We start from the raw sequence: 14,291 nt of genomic DNA, 5'->3' as shown, positions 1-14,291 counted from the left end.
TTGCAGGAAATGAGATGTTATATTGCTGAGGCACCTGTGCCGCATGTTGGCGAATTTCCGGCATCTCTTCTGGGCCCAAAGCCACAAACTGTCAGCACCGAGCTCGGCCGTTGTTCAGCTCTGGTGCTTTCCGAGTGTGCGTGCGACTCAACGCTTTGGCATTCGTCTAAAAGGGCCACGGGGTTGCTGCTCAGCTGACGACACGGGCGGTCGGTAGCCAGTTTCGTCCTCCGAACACTGTCAAATTCCGCCATGTTGTCAAATTCGCCGTTTTGTCTGTTCTGATTGGTTGACAGGATTTGGGTGGACCAAATCGCCAACATGGCGGAAGGGTGTCTAGAATAACATCCCATGTTCGTTTAGTGAACAACGATCACCTGGACAAGTTTCCTGGCTTTGGATGCGAGCTAACGTCTAATGAAGGTGCCATGCGACGCGATGTCGGCGAGGCGCGCGAGTGAACGCTTTGTGTGGCTGGCGGCGTGGCACCGTAATCGCGCCCTCGCTTTCCTTCAAGCCGGCCCGGGTACTTGGCATTTCGGTCGCAGCAGCGTCGGGAGTGTTCGCATTGAGCGGCGCGGTCCATTCCTCATCCCCATGGCTGAAGGTCGAAAGGCACGATGAGTTTGCTTCCGCGGTCACCGCTTGCCCATGGCTGCTGCCGCCATCTGCACCAGCTTTCGGGTCGAACGCCTCCGGCCGCTGCTCTCTGACTGCCCATTCCTGCGAATCGAGTTCACGCCGTTGCAGTCGATGCTGTTGCAGCCAACCATGCAGGAATGACAGAACCAAGTGGGATCAGAAAGTGGTTTTGGCACGTAAAACCCCGTAATTTAATTTTTGTAACTAAGTGGGGGCGTTAGTTGCACAACACGATCGAAGCCAAATGAGTCTACCCAAATCGTGATGGCCAGGTCATAGCGCGCGGTAGGTTTCAGCGCTCCCGCTCTGCAGGCAGAGCGACGGCAGGACAGCCGAACAAGCGCCGCATTAATTAAAAACTACCGAGAGCCAAACATTCTCGGCCAATACGCTGAGCCTCAGAAGTCACGTGTTGGGCCGACTTTTTGAGGGAAAGAAAGCGAAAGGAATGGCTTCTATAATAGCGGTTTATCAAGGCTGGCTTCGTAACGTAATTTTTCTCTTATTTCCTTGCTTGATGCAGCCAGCAAACAGCAGAGACATGATGCACGCGACCAAGCATGCAGTGGGTCAGCTCTGGTCGGGGCAAACAGTGTTCCTGTCAAGTGTCACAAGCTAAGAGGCCAAGTCAGTCATGCTGGCCCACGGCCTAATCCCTCCTCGTGCCGGAAGGCGCGCGGCGCATCTCCCAAGCGACTGGAGATATTTGCTAGCGACCATCGTATCAGCTGCACGCTTTAGATGGGTTGCGTAATTTTGATAATGGTAATTTTCTCGGACAACCAAGGACAGTCCACGCAAATGTATACTCACCAATATCCACTGCATAACAAATGTTAAAAGTTAGCGCTTAGCGCAAGACGCGTCTTTCTATATCGGAAGTTTCTCAAGCGTTATCGTTAGTTCTATCTGTTGCATATGTTGTTGCTGAGCCTTGTGCAATCAGATTATGTGCGTGATGTGAATAGTGGTGTTTATTCTAGAATTTGCGCGACTGCCGGTGATTACGCTGGAAGCTTCATTGAGCCATGCATAAATAGCCCATGCGTGTGATCCGCAGATCATATCGATTTTGGATGATTGACTCACGTGCTCGTCATTATCATTCTGCCTGATTGTAACTTGCTTTTGTGGGCACAGGTTCGCCCAATAAAGTTAGCTTCGTGACTCGCCATTGTGACACAGTCTAGTTATTCACCGCCACGACAACGTGACAGTACTGTGCAAATATATTCGTTGGAAAATGAACCAACATAAAATGCATAGCGTTCAAAAGTGCGGCGCCCTTAATAGAAAGTTGTGTCGTAACCTCGCAAGAGTGCTGTTTTAAGCTTGGCTAAAAGATTTTGCAGGTCACGATGAAGACAGCATTAAAAGTAGACAAGTTCGCCTGCGGAAACCGCGAAATGCGGAGTGACCCTGAGTGAATCCCTGGTCGCGTGCGTGCACATAGAATATGAGCGAGTGAATGAACTGACTGCTTTCGAGACTGCGTGTACTTGTCGACGTGCGCCCAGAGGCCGGAGAGCAGCGCCGACACGTCATCCAGGGCGTACTCCTCGACCATGTCCTGGACGGTGCGGCCCAGTGCGTCCTCCACCGCCAGGTTGGCGCCCCACGAGAGGAGCGTGCGCACGCAGTCCGCGTAGTTGCTGCAAGCAATTGGGGAGACCGGTTTGACATGCGGCACGGAGTTCGTTTCCCCTCTAGTTTCCCCGGATTTCCACCTTGCCGTTGATGTGCCACGACAGCACGGACGGCGAGATTCTGTCTATACAAGCGAACACTGACACATACTGATTGTACTGGATATCCGCGTTCAATAGCTTCAAGAGCGGTCGGACTTGGGCCTTGAGCGTTCTTTTCGCGGTCACACAGGTGTAAGCGTGCAACATTTTTCTTTTTGAAGACAAGGTCATCTTAGCTGATTCACACGGGTTTAACGTATCTGGGATATGGCTTCCTTGTAACAACTTGGAGAAAAAAAAATTCGGCAGCATGTTACACTTCTGTAGCAAGTGAAGGCGAAAGCCTGCTGCACACTTGGTAATGCATTAAGTTATACGATCGGAAAGGTCAGACTTCTCGCAAGACACAATGAGCCGCACTATGAAGTAAACGCGTGGCAAGCAGCCCTCTGCGAGTTTCGGCCTCCTCTCTACGTTGCAACGTGTAACGTGTCTCTACGTGTCCACGTTACAACGTGCAAAGAAAAGTGCTCGTGACCGTGCTCGAAAAACTGGACAATCGCCCCTTCACAGAAGAGAAAGTTCTAGGACACTGGTCCAGACGGGTTTCGGCACTCAAGGCCTTAAGGGCTTTGCTCAAGTTCTTAAGGACATGTGAATTGTGCGAACGCCTTTGACTATTGTTGCGCGTAACATCGCGTTACTGTGTGCATTTCTTTTCCCTTTTTTTCTTTCTTTTTCTTCTCCTTTTATTCCCTTTACCCCTTTCCCCAGCACAGGGTAGCCAGCCGGTATTTACACTGGCTAACCTCCCTGTCTTTCCTTCCCTTTTGTCTCTCTCTCTCTCTCTCTCTCTCTCTCTTTCTCTACGTTGCCGTATCGCATCGTCGCGTTACTACTTTCGCAGTGCGGCTTCTTAGGTTTGTTTACTACGCTTAGTTGCGGCTTCGACCGCTCGTATAGTGTGGTCAGACTCGCGCCAATGACCTTTTTCTTCGACTTTTACGTTGCATCCTCTCAGCAGGGCAAAGCAGCACTCGCGGTCGAACGCCTTGCTCTTGCCGCTTCGCGCGTCGCACCTTGTTTCTCGCTTGGCGAGCATCTTCGGCCGTAGTGTACTTCTGAGAGGGAGTATGCAACACTTTATTGATAATTCGTATGCTTGTTTTGAGGTTGTTCTTTATTGAAACGTATGCTGTTCTACGTGCTGTACGGGTGATTTCAATGATTGTATGCGCTGTTCGCTTCGTTTTCCTGAGCGCTTGTAGCCTCTGCCTTAAGGGGGTAGGAGCCATTACATCTCTTGCTTGCTTACGGAGGTTTGAGCCATTGCATCTTTACTTGCTTACGGGGGTATGAGCCATTGCTGCTGCTCCTGATTTTTGTTCCACTCGACTAGACGCCACGTTTTTTAGGTTTGAACCATTGTAACGAGCCACTTAAGGCTCTCGCCTTAAAGGACGGCGCTTTCACGCCTCCATAGCATTATAGCGAGTCGCAAGAAGTATAAATTCGTAGCTCACAACGACACAAGAAGCGAAAAGTAGTCGCAGAGTATAAAAACTTAACGGTACGGGCGCAATTAGCGCCAATACAATAAAAACTTGATCACATAGCAATGTGCTCCTGTAAAGCGTGCACCGCCGTAATAATAGACATGTTGAGGCAAAGCCGCCGTGCGGCATACTTTTGAAAAATGCAACGAGTTAGTTTGCTTGGACTAAGTAGTAGCAGAAACTTCGTGCGAGCGAGTTGACTAATTTTGAAGGTATACTGAAGCAGCGCGATGTTGTGTGTGTTTTTTCGTCCTCGTCCCATCGCGCTACTTCAATATACCTTAAAGAATAAGCAGAGCTCATGCGAGGCAATGGTGCCTTGAAGGTGGCTTCGGAGGTGCCGGCAAGAAATGAGAAATCACCGCAGAATAGGTAAAAGCGTGACTGTCGCCAGTATGGGCAAAAATAACCAAATTTCACCATAGACTGGACTATCTCCTGGATCTGACCATCTGGGCTTTGGGTCGATCAAAACAAGAAAGGATCACTCAAGTGTCAACGTTACAAGTTAAGACAAGGTCGACGTGATTGGGCGTCAAATACGATGCGAGTAAAATATAAAACGCGTGATTGATGTACATAAAAGAAAAGACAGAATAGAGAGACATAATCAACAACAATCATTCAATCATTTGAAGCACCATGTATGTCGACCTTCACTACGTTAGCGTTGACACTTGGTAGGCCCTTTCTTTTTTAAATTCTGTACTGTATGTCCGCAATGAATAATAAGCGGCCGCGAAAGATCGATTACACGTCGGTCTACCCGCATCATGCGAAGCATAGATAGCAACGTCCACCCAAAACCGAACGAGATGCTTTCGCTATGCGGAAGAGGACACAGGGTCGCGTTGATGGCGAGATAGATATGTGACATCAACCGCAGCTGAATTTCAATTCGCCGTAGGAAAGCATTCTAATAAAGCTCGGCTCTTGACATGTATATGTTGAATACTAAACAGATCCTCGGAGCGGAAGGTTTCGGAAACGGGATTAGTCCGCGGAGCGCCTGAAAGATGTGTCGTTTTAGAAACAAGAAAACAGCCTCACTTGAGGGCGGCCAAGTGCAAGGGCGTGAAGCCGTCGGCAGTGATGTTGTCCACGTCGGCTCCCACCTTCAGCAGCACCTGCAGAAATATGGGATAGGATCGTTATGGCGTCGCGATGGTTGGCACTTCATGCTACATGCAGTGGTGCGTGGCCCACTTTGCTGAAGGGCACGCCCATGAATATACACAAATATGAGTGTGAATGGCGCATCACTTTTGTCGTTATTTATTGTTACTTTGCCTTAATGTTCGTCGTAGCCGTAAACATGCACCCCCTAAATGCAATAACGTGGTGGCCATGCACGACCACAATAATATGGTGGTGTACGTCTACGTGTGCCCAACGCGATATAGCAACTAAATAAGTTCTATACCTGATGGCCGCCGAGGTGATATTCGACCTGCTTGCAAAGACCACCCGTTCAACCGAGTTAATAACAAAATATCATACAGCCATCGACCCGGATTTATGTCATACCAAAGCAGCAAGTGAGTTATGAAACACGCCTGACGGAAGAAACTGGTTCATTTGTAACCGCTACGGGTTAATTATCAAGCATAAGTACGTGAAGAGTATCTTGCGGCACATTTTGAAATGAATGACGACGTACAGATGCGGATGTGCAGATTATTAATGAACTCGCGTCTCCTGAACGCTAACTGGCTTCATTGCTGCAGGCATAACTGCCATAGAACCGCTAAGTCAAACTATAATTTGCTAATTTTTGCGTATGGCGCTGTGACCATTGCTGGCCGCTGTTCAAGTGCGCTAGTCAATTATTGCGGTCAGTAGTAATTTCCTTACTTTTCCTTTATTTGTCTATATTATTCATACAGATAAACAATCAATTACTCCTATTACTACACGCGGTATGCGCGAAGCGCGTCGACGCAAGGGAACAAGACAAAGAAAAAAAAAAAGCTACAGAAATTCTGAGAATTGTCGAATAAAGCTTAAGCATTGTTTGGCCCGGCTGTGACTTCATTTTTGCTTAGTCTTGCTTAATTGCTTTTCCTAGCTTATGCGCGTATGCCCATGACCTTTCCGGTGGCAAAGAATGCCGAGGCTTTAGCTGACGGTTGTGAGATTTTCTCGCAGCATCCGGCCCCTTCAGTGCGATCGCACCACTTGAGCCGTACCGATTTGAGTGCATTGTCGCGAAGCCATGTCGCCCTCCCTGTCGTTCTCGCAAGCCTGTGTTATGCGTGCCTTCCTTGTCCACGCAAGCACTCGCCTGCGTTCCGAGTGCGCCTCGGTAAGGCCCAATGAAAACGCGCCAAGCGTTTCAACGCGCTCTCTTGCCCGCGAGGTGTTCATAACTCGAAGGGCGCTCAGCAGTGTTCAGTTGGGCATTGGGCCACCCTAAAAGCTAAAGTTGGCCCAACCCCAAATTTCAAGCAGGTCTATCCCGAAATTGAAAAGTTGGTCCACCCCAAATGCAAGTTGGCCCACTCCCAGATTTCAGTTAGGCCACCCCCCACCCGCAAACTTCAACTTGACCCACCCCTAAACTTAAGTGGACCACCCCCAAATTTAAGCTGCACCAGCCCCAAATTTCAAGTTGGCCCACCCCCAAAATTAACTCAGCCCACCCCCAGATTTCAAGTTGGCCCGCCCCAAAATTTAAGTTGACCCACCACCAAATTTAAGTTGTGCAACTCCCACATTTTAGCTGGGCCACCCTAAAATTTCAAGTTTGCCCACCTCCTAATTTAAGTTGGCTCACCCCAAATTTCAAGTTGGCCCATTCCGAAATTTAAGTTGGCCCACCCACAAATCTCAAGTTGGCCAAGCCCCAAATTTCAAGTTGGCCTACGCTCGAATTTAAGTTGGTCCAGCTCCAAATTTCAACTTGACTGAGCCCCAAATTTTGAGTTGACCCACTTTCAAATTTAATTTGGCCAACCCCTACTATAAGCTTCCCCATGCATTTTCTAAGGAACCCTGTGTATTGTGGTATGCTGCCCTATGCCACCTTGGACATGACGCACGTGATGAGCTTCTCAACTACTACAATGAGTCTTGGCAGAACGGCGCCGTTCCTAAACAATGGAAATCGAGCCGCTTGATCCCCATTCTGAAACCTGGAAAGTCACCGCTTGAGATCTCATCATATCGTCCGATTGCGCTTTCGAGCTGCGTCGGCAAAGTGATGGAAAGAATGATTCTTGCCCGATTGGAATGGTACCTAGAACGATTCAACATCTATCCGAACGCCATGACAGGCTTCCGTCGAGGTCGCACGTCCATAGACAACGTCATTGACATCGTAACATGGGTCCAAAATCAAAAAAGCCTCAAGCGCCTGTCTGCGGCACTTTTTCTGGATATAAAAGGAGCCTACGATAACGTCGCCCATGAGACCATACTAAACTCACTTGAGGCTGTTGGAGTTGGTGGCCGGATGTATCAATGGATTCAAGACTATTTGACTGAAAGGCGTTTTTTCTTACAGACCGAAGACGGCCCAACTTCAGACCATTACATCTGCCGTGGTATGCCGCAGGGTGGAGTGTTGAGCCCTATTTTGTTCAACCTCGTCCTGGTAGGACTAGCGGAATACCTACCGCAGACAGTTCATGTCTCCATATACGCCGACGACATTTGCATCTGGGCCTCTGCGGTGACTCGCCCTCAGCTAAGAGCCAGGCTTCAGCGGGCGGCAACCATGACGGCTTCTTATCTCCGAGAACAAGGCCTCAGTGTGTCTACTGAGAAGTGCGCATTACTTGGTTTTACGCGGAAACAAATGTCATCGTATCCTGTTACCATCAATGGTCAAGCTGTATTCTATGTTAAGACACATCGCTTTCTGGGCGTCATCATTGACCGCAACCTCTCGTGGAGCGCTCACTGCGTCTATCTGAAGAAGAAGCTAGTCGCCATTGCTCAGGTCTTCAAATTTCTATGCGGGAAAACCTGGGGTACACCAGTCCATTCTATGTTGCAGCTGTACAGGGTTTTGTTTCTCGGACTCCTACGTTACAGCCTACCAGTGTTGTCAAGTGCATGCAAGACGAACTTTCGCGCTTTGGAGAGCATACAAGGTCAAGCCCTACGCACGTGTTTGGGGCTGCCTCGGTGCACGTCAACAGCAGCAACAATTGCCATCGCAGGAGACCATACAATCCAGACACATGTAGCTGTCGACTCTCTCAGAGCGCACATTCGCCATCTGTCAAGGATCCCCGACCACCATTTGGCCTCCCTACCAGCCGAGAGACCTCAAGCGACCTTTTCACGAGTGATTAACGCTCATCAAGAGTACATACCAGCAAGTTTTACACCGGCGGCGAAGCCTTCCTCCCCACTGTGGTGCCTGCGACAGCCTCAAGTGAATTTGGATATTCCTGGAATTACAAAAAAGTCCAATCTTCCATCGCCGGCTCTGAAGCAACTTACACTCCTATTACTGCACCAGACGTATCATGACCACATACACATATATACCGATGGTTCAACCTCACCTACCAGCTCAACTGCCGCATTCGTCGTTCCAGCCAAGAACGTTACAATTAAATTCAAACTGTCGCACACGACTACATCTACATCGGCAGAACTTGCAGCTCTCCATGCTGCTATGATGTACATCACCGAAGAGCCAACAGAGAAATGGGTCGTATTTTGTGACTCTAAGGCAGCCCTTCATAGCATCAAGTCCGCGTTACGTCACAGAACTTACGAGCAAATGATATCTGAAATCAGGGAACTGCACCACCATGCTCTGGAAAGAGGACACCACATTGTATTTCAGTGGATTCCTGCTCACTGTGGCATCGTCGGCAACAACCTAGCTGACAAGGCTGCCCGGTGTGCCCACGAAGATACAAAGACGCGTCCAACACCTTTGGCGAGGTCGGACGCTGCCAGAGAACTTCGCCTACTTGCGCGCAAGAAGTCCCAAGATCTCTGGACATCAAGTGGCTTCAATTGCAGACTACGTACACTGGACCCCACGCTACGGCTACAACTGCCATCTAGCCTTTCCCGCGGCGAAGCAACCTTGTTGTGTCGCTTGTGGTTGGGAGTGGCGTTCACGAACGCATACTCCTACCGTATGGGAATGGCCGACAGTCCGATGTGCGACTCCTGTGGGTGCGAGGAGTCCATCGAGCACGTATTGTGTACTTGCCCTCGCTACGATGTCCAACGCCTCTCTCTGCGGGCGACTTTACACAGACTAGACTCGAGACCGTTCACCGAGTCAAAGATACTCGGACCGTGGCCACAACCATCACTGGCTCGAAAAGCAATTCGTGCACTAGTGCGGTACCTGAAGTGCACGGGCTTAAGAGACCGCTTATAGTGTCATAGTGTATGGTGTCCCTCCCACATGTACTCAGTGCTGACTCTCTCCCTTTCTTCCTCTTTCTATTCCCCTTTCCCCCACCCCCAGTGTAGGGTAGCAAACCGGATGCTGTTCTGGTTGACCTCCCTGCCTTCCCTACCCTTGCTTTCTCTCTCTCTCTCTCTCTCCTGTGTATTTTTACGGGTATTCTCTTCTCGTTTTATTATTTTTTGCTTCAAATTGTTCCTTATCGCTTAAAAGCTACCAATCATCTACATTCACACTATCGTAACGATTAAATGCCTTTTCAAATTACGCATGTTTTTTTTGTGCAGGTACAAGGCATAACACTTTTCGCGTGGCAGGGCTGAGGAGCTCGCCAACGAATGCGTGCGCATCAACAGGCTTACCTCGAGGCATGCGTTGTGTCCGTTCATCGCGGCCAAGTGCATCGCCGTGTAGCTTGTTGGGTCGAGAGCAGCCACGTCCGCACCTTCAACTGCCAGGAACTGCGCAGTACAAAACCGCGGATTAAAAAAAAATTTTTAGTTTTTAAATTTATCCACAAACTTTCCATTTCCCAGTGGCTCTTGGATGAACTTCAATTGAAGTTTTCCCTTGTCTGGTAATTCATCAGTGACATTTCCACATTGGTCGTCGATAAATCGATATTGCTCTAAGTGTAACAGACACATTGCTTTTCCCTTAAAAAAATTGCAGGACGCTTAAGCTTCGCCTTTAAGAGTGCAACGCGATAACATTCAAAGATCCCTGACTGCTTCTCACGCTTCCCGACACTCGCAATTTATGTAACCGTAATGTTTACCGGGAGAAACTGGCAGCGAACGCTATGCACGAAGGCGAGTTTTGCGGCAGAAAGGCGGCCTCTTGCGTGGGCCGTGATGCGCGGAGGCAAGCGCCACCTTGATGGTGTTTCAAGAAACCAGGTAGTTTCTTCTCGGCCTTTTGGCTAAGATCAAGGTGTAGTGCTTTGCGCAGGTAGTTTCCGCGTAACAAAATTATGTTTTCTTCTATAGTTAAATTACAATCCGACGCTATCATGTCTGTAAATTTTGTGTGAGTCGTACTTTACATTTCCTTTTACGCATCTTACATTGAGAACTTCAATTAGTTCAGTAACGCCCTTGCGCTACACGGAGTGCCTGCGTGGTTGGGTATGCGTGGTTCGGAGTGATCTTTCGCGCACAAAGCGGTCGACGCTGGATGCGGGACGCCGACGCTGGATTTTCTGCGACACTGGCTCTTAACGTTGTGGCGTTAATACAATCTATTAAATAATTTATCACGTGTGCACGTGCTTGCGTGCCATTCAGTAGAGTTTGTGCGATGTTAAGCGACAATACCCCATAACGACACATCAGTGACACTACGTGTAGTACGTATTGATATTACACGATAAAAAAAGTTTACACCCTTTGGGACTTATCTTGTCCCCAAACAACAGTCGTCATCTGCCTTGCTTGCGCTTCCCCGCTTAAAAACTCGGCGCTAGCTACATTTCTGTCGAAAATGCTGTGTCAAGCTGATAACGCGCAAGCCGTTCGTGACTAGGAAGTACCGAGCTCGCAGCGTTAAGGAAAGACAGATGATGATTGTTGTTTGGGAACAAAATACAACCCAAAGGTAGTGAACTTTTTTATTTAGAGTGTACTACAATAGAATTGAAAAACATGAATAAATGTCAGAGACAGGCCGAAAACTGGCCTCCGAAAGGAGCACGACACCCGCCTGCGTAAAAGGGATAGGAAAGGCGCATGAAATGGTAAAGTACGAATTGCAAGGAATGTAAGGCTAGCGTGCTAACAGACTCCGCTATATCTAAAGGGTGCGCATACGTCACACCAGTATCCGGCATCGCTGGGCACGCGGAAGCGGCAAACCACTCACCCGCACAACCTCTGCGTGTCCGTTTGCTGCTGCTAGGTGAATGGGCGTCCAGCCGCGTTCGTCGACAGTTCTGCAATAGCGTGGAAAGCAAACCTCGCTCGGCGTTCGCAATGAAAGAAAGCTACTTAACAGCATCAAGGAACGCGCCATTAGGTCTGACACCAGATTGTGGCATCCGTACAAACAAACAAACAAACAAACAAACTTTGGCGAGAAATAGCGTGTCGACAAGCTAGGAAAGATTTGTGCCACCGTGCAAAGAAAGAATGAGCAGGTAGAAGACAAAAGGCGGACGGACGTTTGTTTCATGAAACACACGAAAAAATTCACGGACTGCCGTGATAGTGTGGTATATAGTGCGTCTTTCAGTTGCGACCACTTCCACGTAGGACATATAGGTTGTGTTAATCAGAGATTAATGGAACATAAAAGGTAGTTAAGTGGAGTATCGCCATCTAATCTTTCTTTGCACTGTCGAGACTGCACTGTCGGTGCTTATTCTGTCTATTTCTCTTGTGGCAGTCTCTGCGCGCCTTACTTTCTTTCACGATGAATCCTTATCAACAAGCTCAACTTTTTGTGGTTCACAGTACTTATCGTACGCAAGGGCAGTTCTGAATTTACTGGCGTCTTAACTGCATACTTTCGCTATAACGTCGTTGCATATTATGATGACTTGGTCACGTGAGCCGGCCTGCTTCTATGCACATTTCTAAGGGATGTTCAATTAAGAGTGGGCGCTGTTCACGTGTTTATTGTGCAGGGCTGCGTTGAAACCATTAGACCGAATTCACCTTGCCGTCGTAAGTAGCGTTTCACATTTCTGGGCCCATAGGAATCAGCTTGGCGTCCGCTATCACTGACTCTGAACTCAGTGTTGTTCTGGAAGGAACTCAAGATAAGCCCCTGAAATGTGTTGAAACAGACAACGCTACATGTACTCACTCCATTCTCTTGGGATCGCTTTTGAGCAAGAGCTTGATGACGTGGAGGTCCCCGGTACGGGCAGCTTCGTGGATGCTTAGCCGAGCCACGAACTCGGCCTCGGTCATCTTGGTGTACGAGGGACCCACGCCGAAGTCCCCTTCGTCGATCTCGGGCTGCGCAGGCGAAAGTGCGGCACACTGACGTAAGAATTTAGGCAGTCTGCGAAATTTTATCTTTTCGTACTGATCGAGGTTTGGACGATCCAATGCTGATAAACGCTACTAAAAGCCGTGGCAAGACTAATGAAAAAGAGAAATAAGCTTTTAACAAGTTCCGAAGTTCTTGGAAGAACAGGCTAGAGTTGGTTATGGAAGGAAGGAAGGAAAAAGTGGAGAAGGAAAGGTAGGGAGGTTAACCAGTCTGGCTTAACCGGTTTGCTACCCTGCACATGGGAGAGGGATGGGGGAGATTAAAGATGGGGAAGGGGGAGAGGGAGAGAGAGCACATAGCACAGAGTTGGTTATGAGCCCATACTTCACTAGGCTGTCTGAGAAAAGATTATCTCGTGTAGGGAAACACCGAGCCACCATTTTGAGGCATTTAGTTCAAGTTCAGTCATAATGTACTTTTAGATAGCTTCATATTTTCTGCCTATTTCTGCATAGGACAGCTGCACGTTACCTTGGCATCACGTTTACGCGTGCTGCACGGCAGCCCTCCAGAGGGATGCCGCTGCAAGCGGTCTTTGCCTGCTTGCCATGCAGACTGGAACCAGCTAACATATTGACAGTTGTCTTGTCTTGTCTAAGCCTCGCAACCATGGTATCTTTTACGGGATTGATAATCTTAACGTAGATGAATGGCTTCAAATGTGCTATCATATCAGCGCACGCAGCAAGTGGGCCAAGACCATTACATAAACCAGCATAGTTTCGTACTTGAAAGGAACGGCGTGGGCCTGGTTTCAGACACACGAAGAAAACAAATCACGAGCTGGGAACAATGCAAACAAAAGCTCGCCCATGTCCTGCTCAGCAAGCCTTTTAGCCTTTAGTGGGTCGCGAAGAGAGAGTCTGGGTCAATGGTGCCCCGGGCATCAAACAAGTGATACGTAGCGTATATCCTAGATTACCTCGCTTTTTGCCGCAACGTGGACGAGGAGATGCCAGAAAGAAGTTGACAGTCACTTTAGCGTATGCTATAGAGGATGAAGGTGACAGCCTGCGTTCTCACGAGACATTAATTAAAATACTTAACATTTGCATTCGAATCCGTTGTTACTTTCTATTACTTGTTTTCTCCCACCAAAGATCGTGGGTTCTAGTGCCTTAATGAACGATATCCTAATTAATTGGGTCTTAATCAACTTCGCCTTAAGTAGCACCACAGGTCGTGGGTTCAACCATCACTGGTGGCACCGTCAATTTTGGTACCATTTAATTTTGGTCCCACCAAAGGTTGTGTGTTCGAGTGCCTTAATTACCTAAATCTGAATTAACTTCGCCTTAATTAACACGACAAGTCGTGGATTCGACTCCCACCAAATGTCATGGGCGCGGCTCCCGTCAATTTTGGTGCCATTGAATTTTGGAACTGTACATTGGACGTTCAGTTTTTAGATAGCGCCGGGGATCGGATTTTTCGACCCATGAGGCGTAGTAGACGGTACAATTTACGGTCTGGTGCACTAGGACATTTTCACCATCTACGATATTATTTACGAATGCCGGCGCTTTGAAGAACTAAGAGCCGCCGCATCGGGCATCTGTTCACTTGTTTTGAAATGGGAAATTATTTCCGCGAACCAGGCCATCCACGTGCGAGAGACTTGTGCGAATTGTTCGCCGAGAGATAGAAGCAATGTTTCCAGTTGGCTCTCATCCTCGTAACGACCCCCGACCGACTACGCTCTATACGTAGCGGCATCACTGAGCGAATACGTTCGGAGCCACGACTTGTATCCTCTGCGCTCTTCCTTGACACCCGACTCCTCTTCACTCCTTCAGCCACGGCGCACCGCGACACCACCTCCTCCCCATTAGTCCCGAGCGTATCGTTAAAGAAAAAAAAAACTGTTGATGACCTCCGGTATTCCCTTCTACTCTGAGAAGCAGTTGACTTCAATGGCAAAGTTGTGCACCTTGTGGCACACACATACGGACCGGACGTACAAAACCTGTTATTTAACTCCCATTTTCTAGCTCAGGACTAACACAGTAATCGACTCCCGTT

At 48.6% G+C, this 14,291-nt stretch overlaps 2 protein-coding genes across 2 annotated transcripts in view; one reads left to right on the top strand and one right to left on the bottom strand.

Moving 5' to 3' along the window:
- Positions 1-14,291, top strand: part of LOC135918962 (uncharacterized) — a 128,920-nt gene that overhangs the window by 5,238 nt on the left and 109,391 nt on the right. The gene's annotated exons all lie outside the window — the stretch shown is intronic.
- LOC135918963 (uncharacterized) overlaps positions 639-14,291 on the bottom strand; it is an 84,213-nt gene continuing 70,560 nt past the window's right edge. The window contains exons 11-16 of the mRNA XM_070523194.1: positions 12,078-12,232; positions 11,133-11,202; positions 9,635-9,733; positions 4,937-5,013; positions 2,121-2,294; positions 639-756 (exon numbers count right to left, since the gene is read on the bottom strand). Of these exons, the coding sequence (XP_070379295.1) occupies positions 639-756; positions 2,121-2,294; positions 4,937-5,013; positions 9,635-9,733; positions 11,133-11,202; positions 12,078-12,232 (693 nt within the window). The remainder of the gene's footprint in view (positions 757-2,120; positions 2,295-4,936; positions 5,014-9,634; positions 9,734-11,132; positions 11,203-12,077; positions 12,233-14,291) is intronic.

Source organism: Dermacentor albipictus, chromosome 8, assembly GCF_038994185.2.
Source record: "Dermacentor albipictus isolate Rhodes 1998 colony chromosome 8, USDA_Dalb.pri_finalv2, whole genome shotgun sequence".
NCBI classification, from domain to species: Eukaryota; Metazoa; Arthropoda; class Arachnida; order Ixodida; family Ixodidae; genus Dermacentor; species Dermacentor albipictus.
Note: the sequence above shows the minus strand (reverse complement) of the source record. Positions and strands in the feature narration are given on the sequence as shown.